Source organism: Rhineura floridana, chromosome 18 (assembly GCF_030035675.1).
Source record: "Rhineura floridana isolate rRhiFlo1 chromosome 18, rRhiFlo1.hap2, whole genome shotgun sequence".
Taxonomy (NCBI): Eukaryota; Metazoa; Chordata; class Lepidosauria; order Squamata; family Rhineuridae; genus Rhineura; species Rhineura floridana.
The window spans coordinates 5,421,510-5,437,327 of record NC_084497.1 but is presented as its reverse complement, the minus strand read 5'-3'; the positions used below and the strand labels follow the sequence as shown (position 1 = coordinate 5,437,327).

Genomic DNA, 15,818 nt, shown 5'->3' with positions numbered 1-15,818 from the left:
ACTTGTTTGCCACCCTGGACTCCTTTTGCAAGGGAAGGCGGGACATACAATTAATTAATTAAGGAGAATAAGTGGTGGTCCCCAGCACACCATGGATCACCGACGGCTGCAAAAAAGGTCCAAGGAACACCTCTATTTGGCCCTGCACTTTTTCCGGATGACAGCGATCAAGGATTCTAAAGTTTTTTGGTTGTGTTTGTGGACCACTCAAAAATTACTAGGAGTCTTATTGGACCACTTGACAAACTTCCTGCGTTCGACAAATCAAAACTCATCTACTGGTTCTGTAGCCAACTGAAGGCAAGATAATGGCCAAAGGGGCTTTGGCATAGCAGCCGGGAATTCACAGAGACGGCTGAGGGAAAGGGAACACACCGACATCAGGCGACAAAAAAAGACAAGTCTGCTTGACTGTCTGCTAGTGGGAGCCCCACCAAAAAGCCACAAGTAAAGCCTATTATGGCGTCTGGATGAGGCCAGCGAAGCAGGTATGCTGGCGTGCTCCTCCCAGGGCCTGCTATATCGCTCCCACTTCCACCCCAGTTTTGGAGAGGTTTTTGCCGAGGTGCTCTACCAGGGCCGCCTTTTCCAGGGGGCTTTCGCCGGCTAACACGAGACAAACAGTCTTCGTACCTGAGTGATTGGTGATAGAGGCGAGAGCGTAGGAGAGACCTGCTGGGGCTGGCTTCTCCTCGAGTCTGTGCTCAGCGAAAGGGGGCTGACAGATGGCTGCCGGTGCTGCTGGGAAGAGGCTTGCGGAGGCGTCATTCCTGCGGCAAAAAGGGGGGGGAAGTTCCAATCATCCGTTCCCGTGTCCAAAGGGTCATTCTGACATGGCTAATCTATGTGGGGCTATCCTTGGGTCCGGTCGGGATGCAACATCTGCAGCTAAACTGTGGACGGGGACTGGCTATGGCCAGCACACTGCTCCAGCACTCAAAAGCTGGCTCTGACTTGCCCATATGCAACCAGCAGGTTCAAGGCTCTTGTATTGATTTACAAGGCCCTTAACAGCGCTGGTCCAGGATACCTCAGGGATCGCCCTAATCCCTTACATCCCTGCCCGATCACAGAGGTCTTCAGGGGAGTTGATGTCAGTGGTCCCCTACGGCTCAGATGCACAGCCTGTATCCGCCAGGAGCCGTGCGTTCAGTATTGATTCTGTGGAATTCCCTTCCTGATTCTGTGGAACTCCCTTCCTGATTCTGTGGAACTCCCTTCCATTTGAGGTCAGACAGGCCTCCTTCCCTGTTGAACTTCCAATGCCTACTGAAGACTTTTAAAAAAAAAAAAAAAATTCCAGCAGGCGTTTTAACTGATTTTTAAATAATTTTAAAGTTTATTTGTATCATACCGAGTTTCTTGTATGCTGCTTAGAGACTATTGTAATTAAGCAGTATAGACACTGCCGGGGGGGGGGGGGAGTTAAATTAATAATAATAACATTGATGATGTTCATGGTGGTGGGCACGACTCTCTCCCCACATACTTCATGGGTTTCATAGGTTTGCGGTGATTGGGGAAAAGAAGAGGGGTGAGCTGGCTTATAAACAGCTATTTGCGAACTGGGAGCGAGGGGGCACACCAGTGTGTCAAAGAAAAGGACTGACAGATGTCTCAGAAAAATTAAGCCATCATATTTTGGACAATAATCTGTGGTCCTCAGAGCAGGGAGGCTCTGTACAGCATTCTACCCTGCACTTCTGCCTGCTCTCCGCCACTCCCCCTGTGATCCTCCTGCCTGACGTACAACAGAGTTAATTCACAAAGATTGGATTTAAATGTTTAGATTTCTCTCTCTGCCTGGAAAGGCAACCAAAGAGGCTCGCAGCAGGGAAGACGGCTGGCTGAGACAGGAAATGGCCATCACAGGGCAGGAAGTGAAGTCACACACGGCCGTTCTGGACAGCCACGCCCCCTTACCCTGATTGGCCGTGCTGATGCCCATGTGCGTCAAGTTCGCTGCGAGGTTCCCGGTGCTGTTGGAGGTGCTTAGGGTCGGAAAGGTGGACTCTTCTGGGTCCAGTGGCGTCGGGAGAGGAGAAGGGAAGTGGATGTTTGTCAGGTCTGGCAGGGAACCGCCCGTGTTGTGAGCGGCGGGGATAAGTGTGGTAGTGTTTTCTTGGTCAGCTGACGGAAAGATGCTGCGTTCAAGAAGAAGCCAGACAGGGAGGGGAATTAAGGAAGCTGAACCTTTTCGGCAGACACATAGACTCTGACACCCCATGGAATTTTGGGAAATGCACAGGACTGGGCATTAGGGTGCCTCTCTGTCATGATCACTTTGATTTGCTATAGCTTTAATCTCATCCAGCAAGGCGAGGGTTGCATAGGTATTTTCTCGGAAAGGGCTCTTTAAATGTAACCAGGAACCTCTATGCTTTTTTCTTTAACGAAGCAAGAACAAAAACCTTAAGACAGACTGGTTATCTTAAAAGAAGAAACCTAAACAGTGATTTTTTTGGGGGGAGGGAACCATTTTCCTTTGAGAACAACATTAATAGTTGCTTTTAAAAAGTCTCCTTAATAAACCTGACCATGTTAACTGCTTATCACAGAAGCTGGCTGGGGCTGATGGGAGTTGTAGTCCAAAACACCTGAAGGGCTCCACGTTGGCAAAGGCCGGCTTCAGACATCACTCCAAACCATGGTCTGCACTGACTATAGTTGCTGGCTTCAGACATCACTCCAAACCATGGTCTGCACTGACTATAGTTGCAAACCCAGAACAGGCTTCAGATTCCAACAACGCAGCCAGCCAGCCATGTTTCAGAAGTGCTTGTTTACTTGCATTTTTCGTTCCCATCCCTAAGTGCCTCAAGAGGGAGGAAAACCGACATAACTGAGGTTTGCCAATTGTACTCAGCAAACCACAGTTTCTAAACCCTCTTCAAACCACTGTTTCCAATTCTGGGTTTGCTGGCCAATCATGGCATGTCAATTTGGGCCCTCGTGTCAAATCACAGCTAAGCTTTATTAACCAAGGAATCTGAATTGCACGGCAGGAAAACTGCCTTCGCTCTGGGCTCCAAGGTGCAGCTGTAACCCTTAACTACGGTCAGCACAAACCACGGCTTGCAAACCTACGTTTCTAGTCTTGGTCTGCCAGCCAGACACCACCCTTAGCTTTGTCAATTCAGACGTTACGCCAAACCACAGTTAGGCTTTCCCGTAATGTCTGAACTAAGCCCCACCTCTCACTGTTCTTGATACTATGTATTTAAAAGAGTTTTGAAACCCACATCACTGGATTTTTGCTGTCACACACATCTGCCCAGCACACCCCGACGCAGGAATGGATCACTCAGAAGTATCCCACTAAGTCAGCGTAAACCCCTTGAAATTTAATGAACCTAAGGTAGTAATGTCTATTAATTTCAGTGGGTCTATTCAGAGCACAACCAACGAGGGATACAACGCCTGGTTTTTACCAAACATCAGCCTATTTATGCAGAAACCAAACACTCCCAGACCCTTGAACGTACTTGATTCCTGGAACCTCACAGGATTTAGGCCTCGAGGATCCTGTCTGGAAAAGAGAGAAAAATTGGATCATTCCTCTCCTGTGCCACTTATATAGGTCACAGAATCTAATTTTGGGCTGTTAGGGCACATCACTTTTAACAGTGCTAGCACAGAGAGGCCTGGCTTGTAAGCCAAAATTTATCACCATTCTGTGTGCTCTTTCAAGTCCTACAAGGAGTCCTGACTTTTCCGCATGGTCACAACCATCTGCAGCCCTTCCCACCTCCACAGGATCAGTGCCGCTACCTTCTTAGCGTCCCATCCTTGTTTCGAAAGGTTCTTGTCTGCGTCTGTTGTGTCTTCCTCCATGCCCGGGACAGTCAATAGTAAGACTAGTAAAAATAGTAAAAAAATTACATGGTAAAAAATGAGTTTTTGTTAAACACACACAAAAAACTTACTATATGTCAGCAAAGAATGCCCTGGCACTCTATTCAAATCGGTAAAATGAATTTAACATAGACAGACTGGGACTTCCCAGGAGGATCCCTCCGCCTGTGCTGCTTCTGAGACGGGCTCCCGTCTTGGATGAAACTTATCCAGGTTAAATTCAGTCAGAAGGCTCTTTTCTGACTGGGAATAATTTCTTCCGGTTAAAGAAGAAACGTGAGATTTCCTACATAGCTTTGTTTTGATTGTTGGAGTCTGGAATTCGTCAGAATTGTCTGTCTTCCAGCAGCCCAGACAGAGCGAGGATTTTTATGCTAGCTCAGCTGGATAAGTGACCCGTTTTTTTATACGGATTAACAGGCAAACATCCTCCTGTCTACATTCATCATTTTCTTATCTATACAGCTAAAGAGATTTGTCAAAGTAACAGCAATTGAGATAACCTAGGTGAGGTAAGACTTTCCTTTTTTTATTCACGGAACTAAGGGGGAAGAAAATATAAATAGCGTATCTTTTTTTTATTGCAAAAAGCTGACATGGAAAATAGCATCTAAAGATTAAACGGACGAGAGATTTCTGATTGGAAGAGATAAGAAATCTTTTTGATTTACTGGCTGGGACTATTTTTCTTGATCTACTTTTTTTTTGACGAATCTGCTCATTCTCTCTGCTACTAGCTATTTCGACGCTGTGAACTAAAGCCGTTCTTACACTTCTGGACAGATAAGAGATAAGGGCTGTCTAGCGTGTGACGTTAGTTTGCTGGAAAGATTAACTCCTTTGTAACTGGTTAAAGAAATAAGCTGCTCTTTGTTTGGGACATTGAAAATTGAAGGAGTTTTGTTCTTTTGGTTTTAAGAATGACAATTAAGAAGATCATGGATGTACAAGAAGGGACTTTATCTCTAGACATGTTTCAGAAAATAATGAATGGGATTAACTCAATAAAACAAGAACTGAGAAATAATAGACAAGCGTGGAGAATTGAATTTCACGAAATGAGACAGGAGCTGAAAGAAACTCAGGATTCTATGAGAAAGGAGAATAAAGATAGATCTAGAAAACAAAAAAAGGATGAAAGAGAAATTAAAGGCAAGGTTCAAACTATGGAGATTGGCTTAATTATGGACATGAAAAAAGATTTGGATTTCCTGGCTGTGATGGATTCTGGAGACAAATATTATAGTTTGGAATTCAGCGCTGTCCTTGAAAGAATTGAAGAGATTGGAGATAAAGATATTATCGGTTCAAGAAAATTCTTGGACTGGAAAGATTTGATGGAACTTGAAATGGAGAAAGTTAACAGAATTAATCCCTGTTTTGTGTCAATGGAAAAACCTTCAAGAGATGTACTAGTGTATCATGTGGAAAAGAGGAACAGAGATGCGGCTTTGCAACAATACTTCAGGGATACGTTTGGATTTGATGGCAAGAAAATATCTGTGATGGAGGAAATTCCTATCAGACTTTTATTATATGACTATGACAGCAAGATTTTTGGGTGCGTAAAGATGGAAGATGGAAGATGGACCCAATATGGATAATGACAGAAGAGCGATTTAAAATTACTGGACTTAGTAGATTTGATGAGTTGGATTAATTGGCATGTTTATTTAGAAAAAAAATTGATTGACATATAGCTCAAGGATTGGAAACTTCTCTTTGACTTTTTGTGGAAGATTAAAATGATATGATGTTAATGAGATTTGAAACCGACTAAGATAACTGTTGGAGGAAGGTGATTTTATAATCTATTAAGAGATAGGTTTGTTATATATTATAGATTTATAGCTGAACTATGACAAATTGGAAGTCAATATTCTTTCTTTTTTTTATATATATATATATTTTTCTTTCTTTTTGTATTGTACTAGTTATTGATTTGTGTTGTTTTCTTTTTGTATTGTTTTGGTTTTGAAAATTGGAATAAAAATTAATTGGGAAAAAAAAAAACATAGACAGACTGAATTTTGAAGTCTGTGTGATTTGTGGCTGTTTTATTTACTCTTCCTATTGTCCAAGGAACTCCTTTGTACACACTGACAGCGGATATAGTTGTTTTAAACGAGTATTTCTCTGGAATTGTAGTAATAATAATAACAATATCCCGCCCCTCCCAGTAGGAGCCCACGGCCGCAAGCAAAAACACTAAAAACACTCTAAAACATCTTACAAAACAGACTTTAACATACATTAAAACAAACCATCTTCAAAAACATCTTTAAAAAAATGTTAAAAACACCTTAAAAAGCAACTCCTAAGGTCTCTACTTAAAAGGCTTCTTGGAAGAGGAAGGTCTTCAGTAGTTTCTCACTAAAACGTGGTTATTGATCTCGTTATTCCAAAAAATGAATCAGAATCGCTAAGGCCAAAACACACTTTCCAGCTTTTCTTTTGTTTAATGAATCCATTTCTAGGTTGATTCTTCTCTTTCCAAGACCAGCTCTCACACACGCTCAAAGCTAAACTTGCGTTGACGGCTTTTAATTTTATTTATTTACTTGGCAGAGCGACAGCCTTTCCTAAAAGCCGCCTTCTCCCCCCTGCCCTCAAGTCCACAGACAAAAACATGCAGCTTTTCCTTCCACCATTCCTAGACTGTACTTTAAGTTTTTATTTTAAATACTTCACCTCTTTTTTGCTGCATGTCCTGAGACCCAGCTGAGAAAGGCTCTGCCTGAGTGGGGGTCATTGTACTCTGATGAAGGGCAGAATCTGAATTGGTCCTGATTAAGAGAAGCAGGCAGGAAAAAACATTAGAGTTGGAAAGTGAACTGGACGGCGACTGGCTTAACACCCATTTTTGAAAAAGGGTCCTGGAACTTATTAGCCAGGTCACATCTGTCTGGGTTTTGGCTCAACGTTTGGGGAAACTCCCTAACGGAAAGAGTTGTTCAACAGTGGAACAGGCCAGCTCAGGAGCTGGTGGGGCTCTCCGTGTCTGGAGGTATTTACACAGAAACTGGACGGACAGTGATTGGCAGGGGGTGGACTAGATGACCTCCCAGTTACCGTTCTACTCTATGGGTTGTAGTCAATGCTAGCCCGAGTCAAAGTAGACTCAGGCTGCAATCCAATACAGACTTACCTGGGAGTAGGTCCCATTGAACCCAATTGAGCTTACTTCTGAGTAGACATGTATTGGATTGCAGCCTAAGAGGGCTATCAGTTCCCGACTTATGCGTTACCCGTGGCTGGATCTAACCATGGTTAGCTTCCTGCTTTACGCAGGAACTGAAATTCTGGTTAAGTCATGGTCCAACCAAATACAACTGGCAGCTCACAAACCCTTCCAGCTTTCATAACAACACGAAACAATCCCACATTAAAAACAAATCAAATTAATAATCATTTGGAAGCAGTAAACAGCCACCAAACTCCCAAGATAACCCAGGCTGTGCTAGAACAACAAAAATCTATCTGAGGAGGGTCAAGCGCACATTTTGCATAAACGGAAGGGCTTTTAAAGTTCTAAGTTCAAAAAGTAGCACGCACAGACCTTCTCCAGCTTGTGTCTGAAGGAGGGGACAGGTAGACGGTGCCGTAGGGACAGCTATCCACGTGAGAGTCCAGCAGTCAAGGAAGAACAGGGAACTACGCAGAGTGTCTTGGGAAAGTCTCAGCAAGGAATGGAGTAACACCTTTTCCTACCGACAGCTGTACAACATTTCAGAGTCCAAAGGGGGGTTTCTGGGGGAACCCTAAAACACCTCCCCAAAAAGCCAGTGTGTTCCTTTGCTTCATTTTTGCCCTCTGCTAATGGCAGCTGTCTCCCCCGCTGCGCCTGTTAAGAGTTTCTTCTATTGCTGCGGAATGCAGAAATAACTAGTCTGTTAAGACTAGTTGAAAGGATAAAGAAACCGAAGGGCGATTACTACAGAGAGATAAAATCACAGACGCTGAAGCCGCCCTGCAGCTTCCACTGAGGGAGCCATTACTAGTGGAGAACAGAGTCAGGAAGAGAAGGGAGGAAGGGGAGGAGCACAGCCTGTGAAAAGCAACAAACACGTTAGAGGAGGAATCAGCAGAGGGAAGAACAGATTGCCACCGCTCAACTGGTTCAAGGCACTTGTAACACGCATTGGTGCTTTACTCCCAACGGCTCCTCTGTTGCCATTTGGCCACCAGCCTCCCAACAAGCAATCCCAGCCAGTCAGGGATCACAGAACAAGGAGGATGGCATCATCAGAACCAGCTGGTGATCCCACTGCAGAGCCAACTGAAAATGACAGCATTGTTAGGGGGAAGGCACGCGCGCACACAGACACACACTCTTAGAGGACAGGAACGTTTGCAAAAAAAAAAAGGGAACCCCCCCCCCCGTTTCAGTTCAGGGAAAAAACAAAACCAAAGATCTCCCTGCTTTCTTTGGACGTTGTGGGGGACACAAAGTAAGATACTCCAAAAACAACCACTGGGCATCCACCTGCTGCATCCCAGCACAAGCATCGCGGTTGGCCGGAGGGTGTTACTGCGGCTCCCAGCTCAGCAGGGGCAGGTAAAATGCCGGATTCCACGTGGGCCTATCAAGCAGCCTGGGCTGCTTGCTGCTGAAATCCAGACCGGATTGCTCTCCTGTTCCCTGCCTGCCTGCTTAACAGGTCGCCGGCTTGCCATCAGCTCGAGTGGGTCAGGGAGCACAGAACAAAGGGCCCCATGTCCAGTCCTCAGAGGAGAACTCTGAAGCCCTGGAGAGCTGCCACTGCCGTTCAATACAGACAGGCCTGAGCTAGGTGGAGCAAGGGTCTAACTCTGTCTAAGGAGGCAGCCTCTACATTTGTTTGGATGACTGCAACACGCCTTACGTAGGGCTACCTTTGAAGACGGTTCGGAAGCTACAGCTAGCGCAAAATGCGGCGGCCAGGCTGCTAACAAGAACTAAGCGGTCTGAGCATATAACACCTGTGCTGGCTCGCCTGCACTGGCTTCCAATACGCTTCCAGGCCAGATTCAAAGTGTTGGTGTTAACCTATAAAGCCTTATACGGCACGGGACCACGATATCTGTCGGAACGCCTCTCCCGATACGAACCGGCTCGTACACTACCGTCTGCTACGAAGGCCCTCCTCCGGGTCCCGACGAATAGGGAGGCCCGGAGGGTGGTGACGAGATCTAGGGCCTTCTCAGTGGCGGCCCCCGAATTGTGGAACAGTCTCCCCGAGGAGGTACGCTTGGCGCCGACACTATCATCTTTTCGGCGCCAAGTTAAAACCTTTCTCTTCTCTGAGGCACTTTAATCTTAGTTAAATGTTTGTAACTTGGTTTTAGATTGTGTAGTTTTTATATGCTTGTTGTATCAGATTCTGTAATTTTATTGTATTTTATGTTAACCGCCCAGAGAGCTATTGCTAGTCGGGCGGTATATAAGTTTAAGAAATAAATAAATAAATAAATAAATAAATATTCTGCTTCCATTCCTAACAACCCTTGCGTGCTTCTGGTTCGCCAGTCTCAATGCCTGCCGATAAGCTCAACGTCTACCAGGCAACCGACGTACATCCTCTCTGCTCTAGTGCCGCGATAGCAAGCCAAAGGATATCTGTCTGCCGTGCTTATCCACGGAGAGCGGGCGCCGGTGCGGCGAGCCAAGGCGGTTCCGGTCGCGATAGACCCTGTCCACCAACCCATGGTGCCGTGTCGTCCTGCTGGTGTCCAATCCCGACGACTGAAACGGAGTCTAAAGGTGGGGAAAAACACAAGAAGGCGTTCAAAGCACATGGGTGCGACCTGATGCTGATCTCGGGGTGAGAGTTGTGGCGTTGGAAGGAAAGAAGCCAGGGGTTGTATTCAGCTGAGCCCTGCTCAGAGTAGGCCCGCCAAAACGAATGAACCTAAATTAGCGGGGTCCATTAAGTTCAATGGGTCTACTCTGAGTGAAAAGGGAAACGGACTGCTTTTAAGTCGATCCCGACTTACGGCGACCCTGTGAAGAGGGTTTTCATGGTCAGCGGTATTCAGAGGGGGTTCACCATTGCCTACCTGTGAGGCTGAGAGGCAGTGACTGGCCCAAGGTCACCCAGTGAGCTTCGTGGCTGTGTGGGGATTCGAACCCTGCTCTCCCAGGTCACAGTCCAACACTCTAACCACTAGGCCACACTGCCTCTCCTACTCTGAGTTAATTACCACCCCATGAAATTTGAGGGAATCCATGTTGTGACAACAGTGGGGAAATTCTTAGTTTGCTTTATGTATAACGTTATATTATATTCATTCCTTCAATTTATATCCTGCCCCACCTCCTGAAGGAGTCGAGGACTGCAGACACGTCAATATTATTTTTTTTAAAAAGGATTCTAAAAACAGTTATTTCTTTTATATTTATTTATTATTGCATTTACATCCTGCCTTTTTCTCCAAGGAAGAGGGCACACACTGTTCTCTCGCACTTCATTTTATCCTCGCAACAACGCTGTGAGGTAGGACAGATCGAGAGGCAGTGACTGGCGCAAGGCCACTCAGTGAGCTTTATGGCCAAGTGGGGATCTGAACCCAAGCCTCCCAGGTCCTGGTAACCCGACACTCTAACTGCTTCGCCACACAGGTTGCTAGGAACAGTAACTTTCAGGTATCAAAATGCAGGGGTAAACAGGAACATCATCTAAAATTCCCCCTGGAAGTCGCTTAATGATTATCCGCATTTTTATTTCTATTTCTAAATAGTGTGTTATGTTTTAAACATCGCACACTGGCCTGAGAGAGGCACACCACGCTGGGGAGGGCATTCCACACAAACGGGGGGCCGCTACTGAAAAGGCTCTGTCGCAGGTCACCACCAACAAGGACTCGCTTACGGATCGTGGGCGACTCACTGACATGCAATGTAAACTGGGGTATAGAGCTCCTTCTGGAGCAGGATTTGGATTCTGTTGTGTTTTTTTTAAAAGCTCCAATTATGCTAATAAAGAGTAAGGGCAACCCTTACCTGGAAGGGCAGGTCCACTGCACTGTTCCCAATCTGATTGACGTTCGGCAGGGAACCTCCGTAGTACTGACCACGGCTTTGCCCCAGCTGCAAATACTGGTTTTTCTGTAGTTGTAACTGGAAAACAGAGAGAGAGAGAGAAGACAACGAATTGAGCTGTGCAGGTTCCACACGGAGAAGGGATGAAGCGGGGTTGAACAGGAGATCTGGAACCCAAGCACCTGGCTTTGTTGATGCACCCAACTAATTCATACACAGAGTAGGCCCACTGGAAGCAAGAGGCACAACTGAGTCCATTGGTTTCAATGGGACTATTCGATTCTATTTTATCCATTTATTATTTGATTTATATCCCGCCCTTCCTCCCAGCAGAAGCCCAGGGCGGCAAACAAAAGCACTAAAAACACTTTAAAACATCATCAAGACAGACTTTAAGATATACTAAAACATCTTTAAAAACATTTTTTTAAAAAAAGCTGTAAATACACCTTGGGAAAAAAAGTCTAAAGACATCTATTTTAAAAAATAGAAGGTTTAAAAACTTATTAAAAAGCAATTCCAACACAGACTGGGATGACGTCTCAACTTCAAAGGCTTGTTGCAAGAGGAAAGTCTTCAACAGGCGCCGAAAAGATAACAGAGATGGCGCCTGCCTAATATTTAATATTCAGTATCTATGACTTAGTCATATACAGCTCACAGACAATGAGGGTGACACAGTGATACTTTCAGTAATTCTAACAATAGCCGTATAAAGGTAGGCTGGTAAAGTAATGCGGGGAGGGTTTCACTTAAGAACCTAAGAAGAGGGCTGACGCTGCATCAGCCCAGTGGCCCATCAAGTCCAGCCTCCTGCCCTCACAGTGGCCAACCAGATGTCCATTATGGGAAGCCCACAAGCAGGCCCTGAGCACAAGAGCAACTCTCCCCTTCTGCGGTTTCCAGCAAACTTGACGGTTCACAGCAGAGATGAGATCTGGACCCAAGGAATTTACGAATCACTTCATCGGAAGCATTTCCTCCTTTCATTTATGGGTCGCTTCACCTGAAGCATTTCATAATCTCAGTTACGAATCACTTCATCGGAAGCGTTTTGAAGCAATTGCACAATACAGTAAAAAAAACACCCATATGTAAAATGACTGTATGGTTAAAAAAAACGAGCCAACTAATCTTTAGAGGCAAATAGTTCCGGTTATTTGTTGCGCCTGCTGAATGCAATCGAGGATGAAGTGGTTATGGACCTGAGACCATTAGGATTAGTCAAATCCACGGAGGATAAGGAATCAGCTTTGACTGAGGGTCAGAGGTAGGGTACCAGTTGCTGGAAACCACAGCAGGGGAGAGTTGCTCTGGTGCTCAGGCCCCAATGGGGCATCTAACTGGCCACTATGCGGCCCAGATACTAGACCATACTGGGCCCTGTTGGGCCTCATCCAGCAGGCTCTTCTGATGTTCACGAGCACTGTGTCTTATTCGCAGCTGCCAAGATAGCGGAAGGTGTCAACAAGCCCCAGCAAAGCACGAGTGGTTCATGAGATCATAGAATCATAGAAAAGTAGAGTTGGAAGGCCATCCAGTCCAACCCTCTGCTCAATGCAGGAATCCAACTTAAAGCATTCCCAACAGATGGCTGTCCAGCTGCCTCTTGAAGGCCTCCAGTGTCGGAGAGCCCACCACCTCTCTAGGTCATTGGCTCCACTGTCGTACGGCTCTAACAGTTAGGAATATTTCTTGATGTCCAGTCGAAATCTGGCTTCCTGCAACTTGATGCGTGGAATTGGCTCAAATGGATCAGTTAACTGAGCTGGTCCAAAGGAGGAATGCCGAATCTGCTGAAAGATGGGATAACTGTGTTGAAAATTGGAATATATACGGAAAGGTAAGACCGGATAGGCATTTGCTTCTGTAAACATCCATTTTTTTAAAAAAGCAACCTAATGGGAAAAAATAGGAACAGTGAAAGGATAATACAAAATACAAAGTAAGTTTTAATGGCGAAGGACCATAGCTCAGTGGTGTAGCATCTGCCTTGCATGCAGAAGGCTCCTGGTTCAATTCCCAGTGGTATCTCCAGATGGGGCTGGGAGAGCCACTGCCAGTCAGTGTAGACAACATGGAGGTAGATGGGCAAATGGTCTAAGTCACTATGAGACAACTTCCTGGGTTCCTGTTAAATCAGCCCTTTATTCAGACCCATGAGGACTGGGAACTTGCTTTACTTTTAGGGGGAAGGACCAGAACTCAGGGGTAGAGCACCTGTTTGCATGCAGAAGGTCCCGGGTTCAATCCCCAAACGCATCTCCAGGCACGGCTGAGACATGCCCCCACCTGAACCCCTAATGAGTCACTGCCAGTCAGTGTAGACACCACCAAGTTAGACGGACCAATGGCCTGACTCAGTCTAAGGAAGTTTCCTACGATCACCAGTTCCTATGATCCTTGCCCACTGCCTCAGAACCTGATGGAGGAAAGGAAAGCTTTTCTTTCTTAGTTTATCTTGCATTTTAATCCACAAATAAAACCACCCATGCCTCAAAAGGCTTAGGAAACACGACGCCCCTCCTCAAAAGACAGCCGGATGTTAGATCCTTGGAGCAGAGACGACCGCCGGCGCGAAGGTGCTGCTGTCTTCGTCCAACATCGCCCGATCATTGTGCCATTCTCCCCACCCAAAACAGATTGCTGCCTGAAAGCAGCCGCTCAGTTGGGCTTAGGAGGTGGCTTTCACAAAACCCAGATTTCCTCACGTTGCAGTTGTACCTCAAATCCCCTTCAGCCTCTCTCTCTTTAAGCCATGGAGATAACAGCAAGAAGGTTTTTAAAGGCGATCTCGGATGATGAAAGAGTACAAACAGCAGCGCAAGAAAACAAAATGGGATGGGGTAAAGGGATGCCAACACTGGCTTTTATTTCAGCAAGGTGCAGCCCAGTTTACTTCTCAAACCATGCACCCTCCTTCCACCCACCCCACACACACAACAGGGAAGGTGCTTAGAGGCTCTCATTTTATCTACCAACTTTTAAAAGGGGGAAAGAAACCAACCTTGTCCACAGCTGCGTACATGAAAATACATAAAACCAACCGAGAATTGAAAAGCCAGACAGAAGACAACTTCCTATGTTCCTTTTTTAATCAAGCCTTTACTCAGAACCATGAGGACTAGAATCCTACTTTATTTTTATAGGAAGAACTGTAGCTCAGTGACAGAACACCTGCCTTGCATGCAGAAGGTCCTAGGTTCAATCCCTGGCCTCTTCACGCAGGGCTGGGAGAGGCTGCCAGCCTGAAACCCTGCTGCCAGTCAGTGCAAGCAACTCTGAGCTACATCGACTAGTGGCCTGACTCAGTATAAGGCAGCCGCCTCTGCTCCTGTCATACCAGGCGGAGAAATTGTTTTCCACGCACAAAAACGGCAGGCGGCAAGCGCCGTCTTAAAAAGAGGCATTGTCCATTCGGCCACACGTGGGAGGAACGGTTTGGATGCCACCTCCCACCAGCCCCTCTGCTGCAGCGCGTCCGAGGATCATCCGCAAAAAGGACGTGCCCTAGTTCAGATTTCTACCCAGAGGCAAGTTTGGAGAGATTTATATCGCTAGATCTATTGCCTAAAAGCCATCTAATTGATTAAAACTTCTGTGGATGGATTGAAGCCTGACTAAGAAAGGAACGGCCTCTCTGTGGTGGGGGGAGCTCTGGGTTGGCAGCGAGGACATAAAGTCTGAGTCACCAACTGCCCCCACATCTCCAGATGCGAAGGGCCGGGGGGGGGAGCAGAAAATTTCAGGGGGCAAAAGTGTGGGTTTCCCCCCAACATTGTCCAGGGCCTTCACGTCTCGACCCCCCCCCACTCCTTTAAACGTGACAACAAGTGCTCTTCACGTCCTTCGTTCCCTGAACCCCATTCCTTGGATCCCAAGAGGGCTTTGTGGGATAGGCTCTCCGAAGGCTTGCAGACGTGTGAAGCCGCTTCACACCATGGCAGACCTCTGGCTCAGGATTGTCAGTGCTGACTAGAAGCGGTTTTCCAGGCTCTCTCAGCTGTTCCTGGAGATGCCGGGGACTGAAACTGGGGCCTTTTGTGCGCCGCATGGCGTCTCCTCTGCCACTGAGCTATGGTCCTTCCCCTTAAGATAAAGCAAGATCCTAGTCCTCAAGGCTCTGAATAAAGGTCTAGTTTTCTAGGGAGCGACATTATACTGGGTCAGACCACTGGTCCATCAGGCTCAGTGCTGTCTACGCTGACTGGCAGCCCCTCTCTAGGGTTGCAGACGGGGGACATTCCCAGCCCTTCCTCGAGATGCCGGGATTGAACCGGGGACATTCTGCATGCCAAACAGATGCTCTGCCACTGAGCTCTGGTTCCTCCCCCTAAAAGTAAAGCAAGTTCCCAGTCCTCATGGGTCTGAATAAAGGGCTGATTTAACAGGAACCTAGAAAGTTGTCTCAGACCATGGGCCTTATGTTTGGAGCACCCTGACATCAGCAAACCATTAGTATAAAGTCACAGAATCATAGAACAGTAGAGTTGGAAGAGGCCTGCAAGGCCCTCGACTCCAGCCCCCTGCAGGAATCCAGGTTAAAGCATACCCTGCAAGTAGCTGCTTCAGCAAATATAACCAACTCTATTAAAACACACAGGTGCAAACGTTGCCAATCACACTCAGGTCCAGAAACGGCCTTAGAGATTTTACATTATTAATGCGGCTTGGTTTTAAAAAAGAAAAAGAAATCAATACAGGCCGCTGGAAGCCAGGATGGAACCGAAGGAGAGCCAACAGCATTTTATCACTCGGCAGACGCGTGGGGTCTGCCAGCCTGGGCCCTGGACCCAACGAGGCAAATGCAGGCGCCCCGTCCCAAAGCAAACAGAAGACTCCAGCCTTCTCATCAATGGGCACGGCGCACGTCTGGCCTGCTGAGGGCGAGGCGTCGCAGAGGATCTTGTCGGCGGACAAGAAGACCAGCCCTTTGCTGGCT

General features: G+C 46.6%; 1 protein-coding gene across 14 annotated transcripts in view; it reads right to left on the bottom strand.

The window, feature by feature from the left end:
• CRTC1 (CREB regulated transcription coactivator 1) overlaps positions 1–15,818 on the bottom strand; it is a 60,014-nt gene that overhangs the window by 23,261 nt on the left and 20,935 nt on the right. For all 14 annotated transcript variants that reach the window (XR_009759557.1, XM_061601888.1, XM_061601885.1 and 11 more), the window contains exons 2-9: positions 10,838–10,954; positions 9,455–9,592; positions 7,415–7,476; positions 6,547–6,641; positions 3,772–3,857; positions 3,486–3,529; positions 1,924–2,144; positions 634–770 (exon numbers count right to left, since the gene is read on the bottom strand). Coding sequence is in view for 13 of the 14 variants with exons in the window: in XM_061601888.1 (XP_061457872.1) it covers positions 634–770; positions 1,924–2,144; positions 3,486–3,529; positions 3,772–3,857; positions 6,547–6,641; positions 7,415–7,476; positions 9,455–9,592; positions 10,838–10,954 (900 nt within the window). In the remaining variant the exon portion in view is untranslated. The remainder of the gene's footprint in view (positions 1–633; positions 771–1,923; positions 2,145–3,485; positions 3,530–3,771; positions 3,858–6,546; positions 6,642–7,414; positions 7,477–9,454; positions 9,593–10,837; positions 10,955–15,818) is intronic.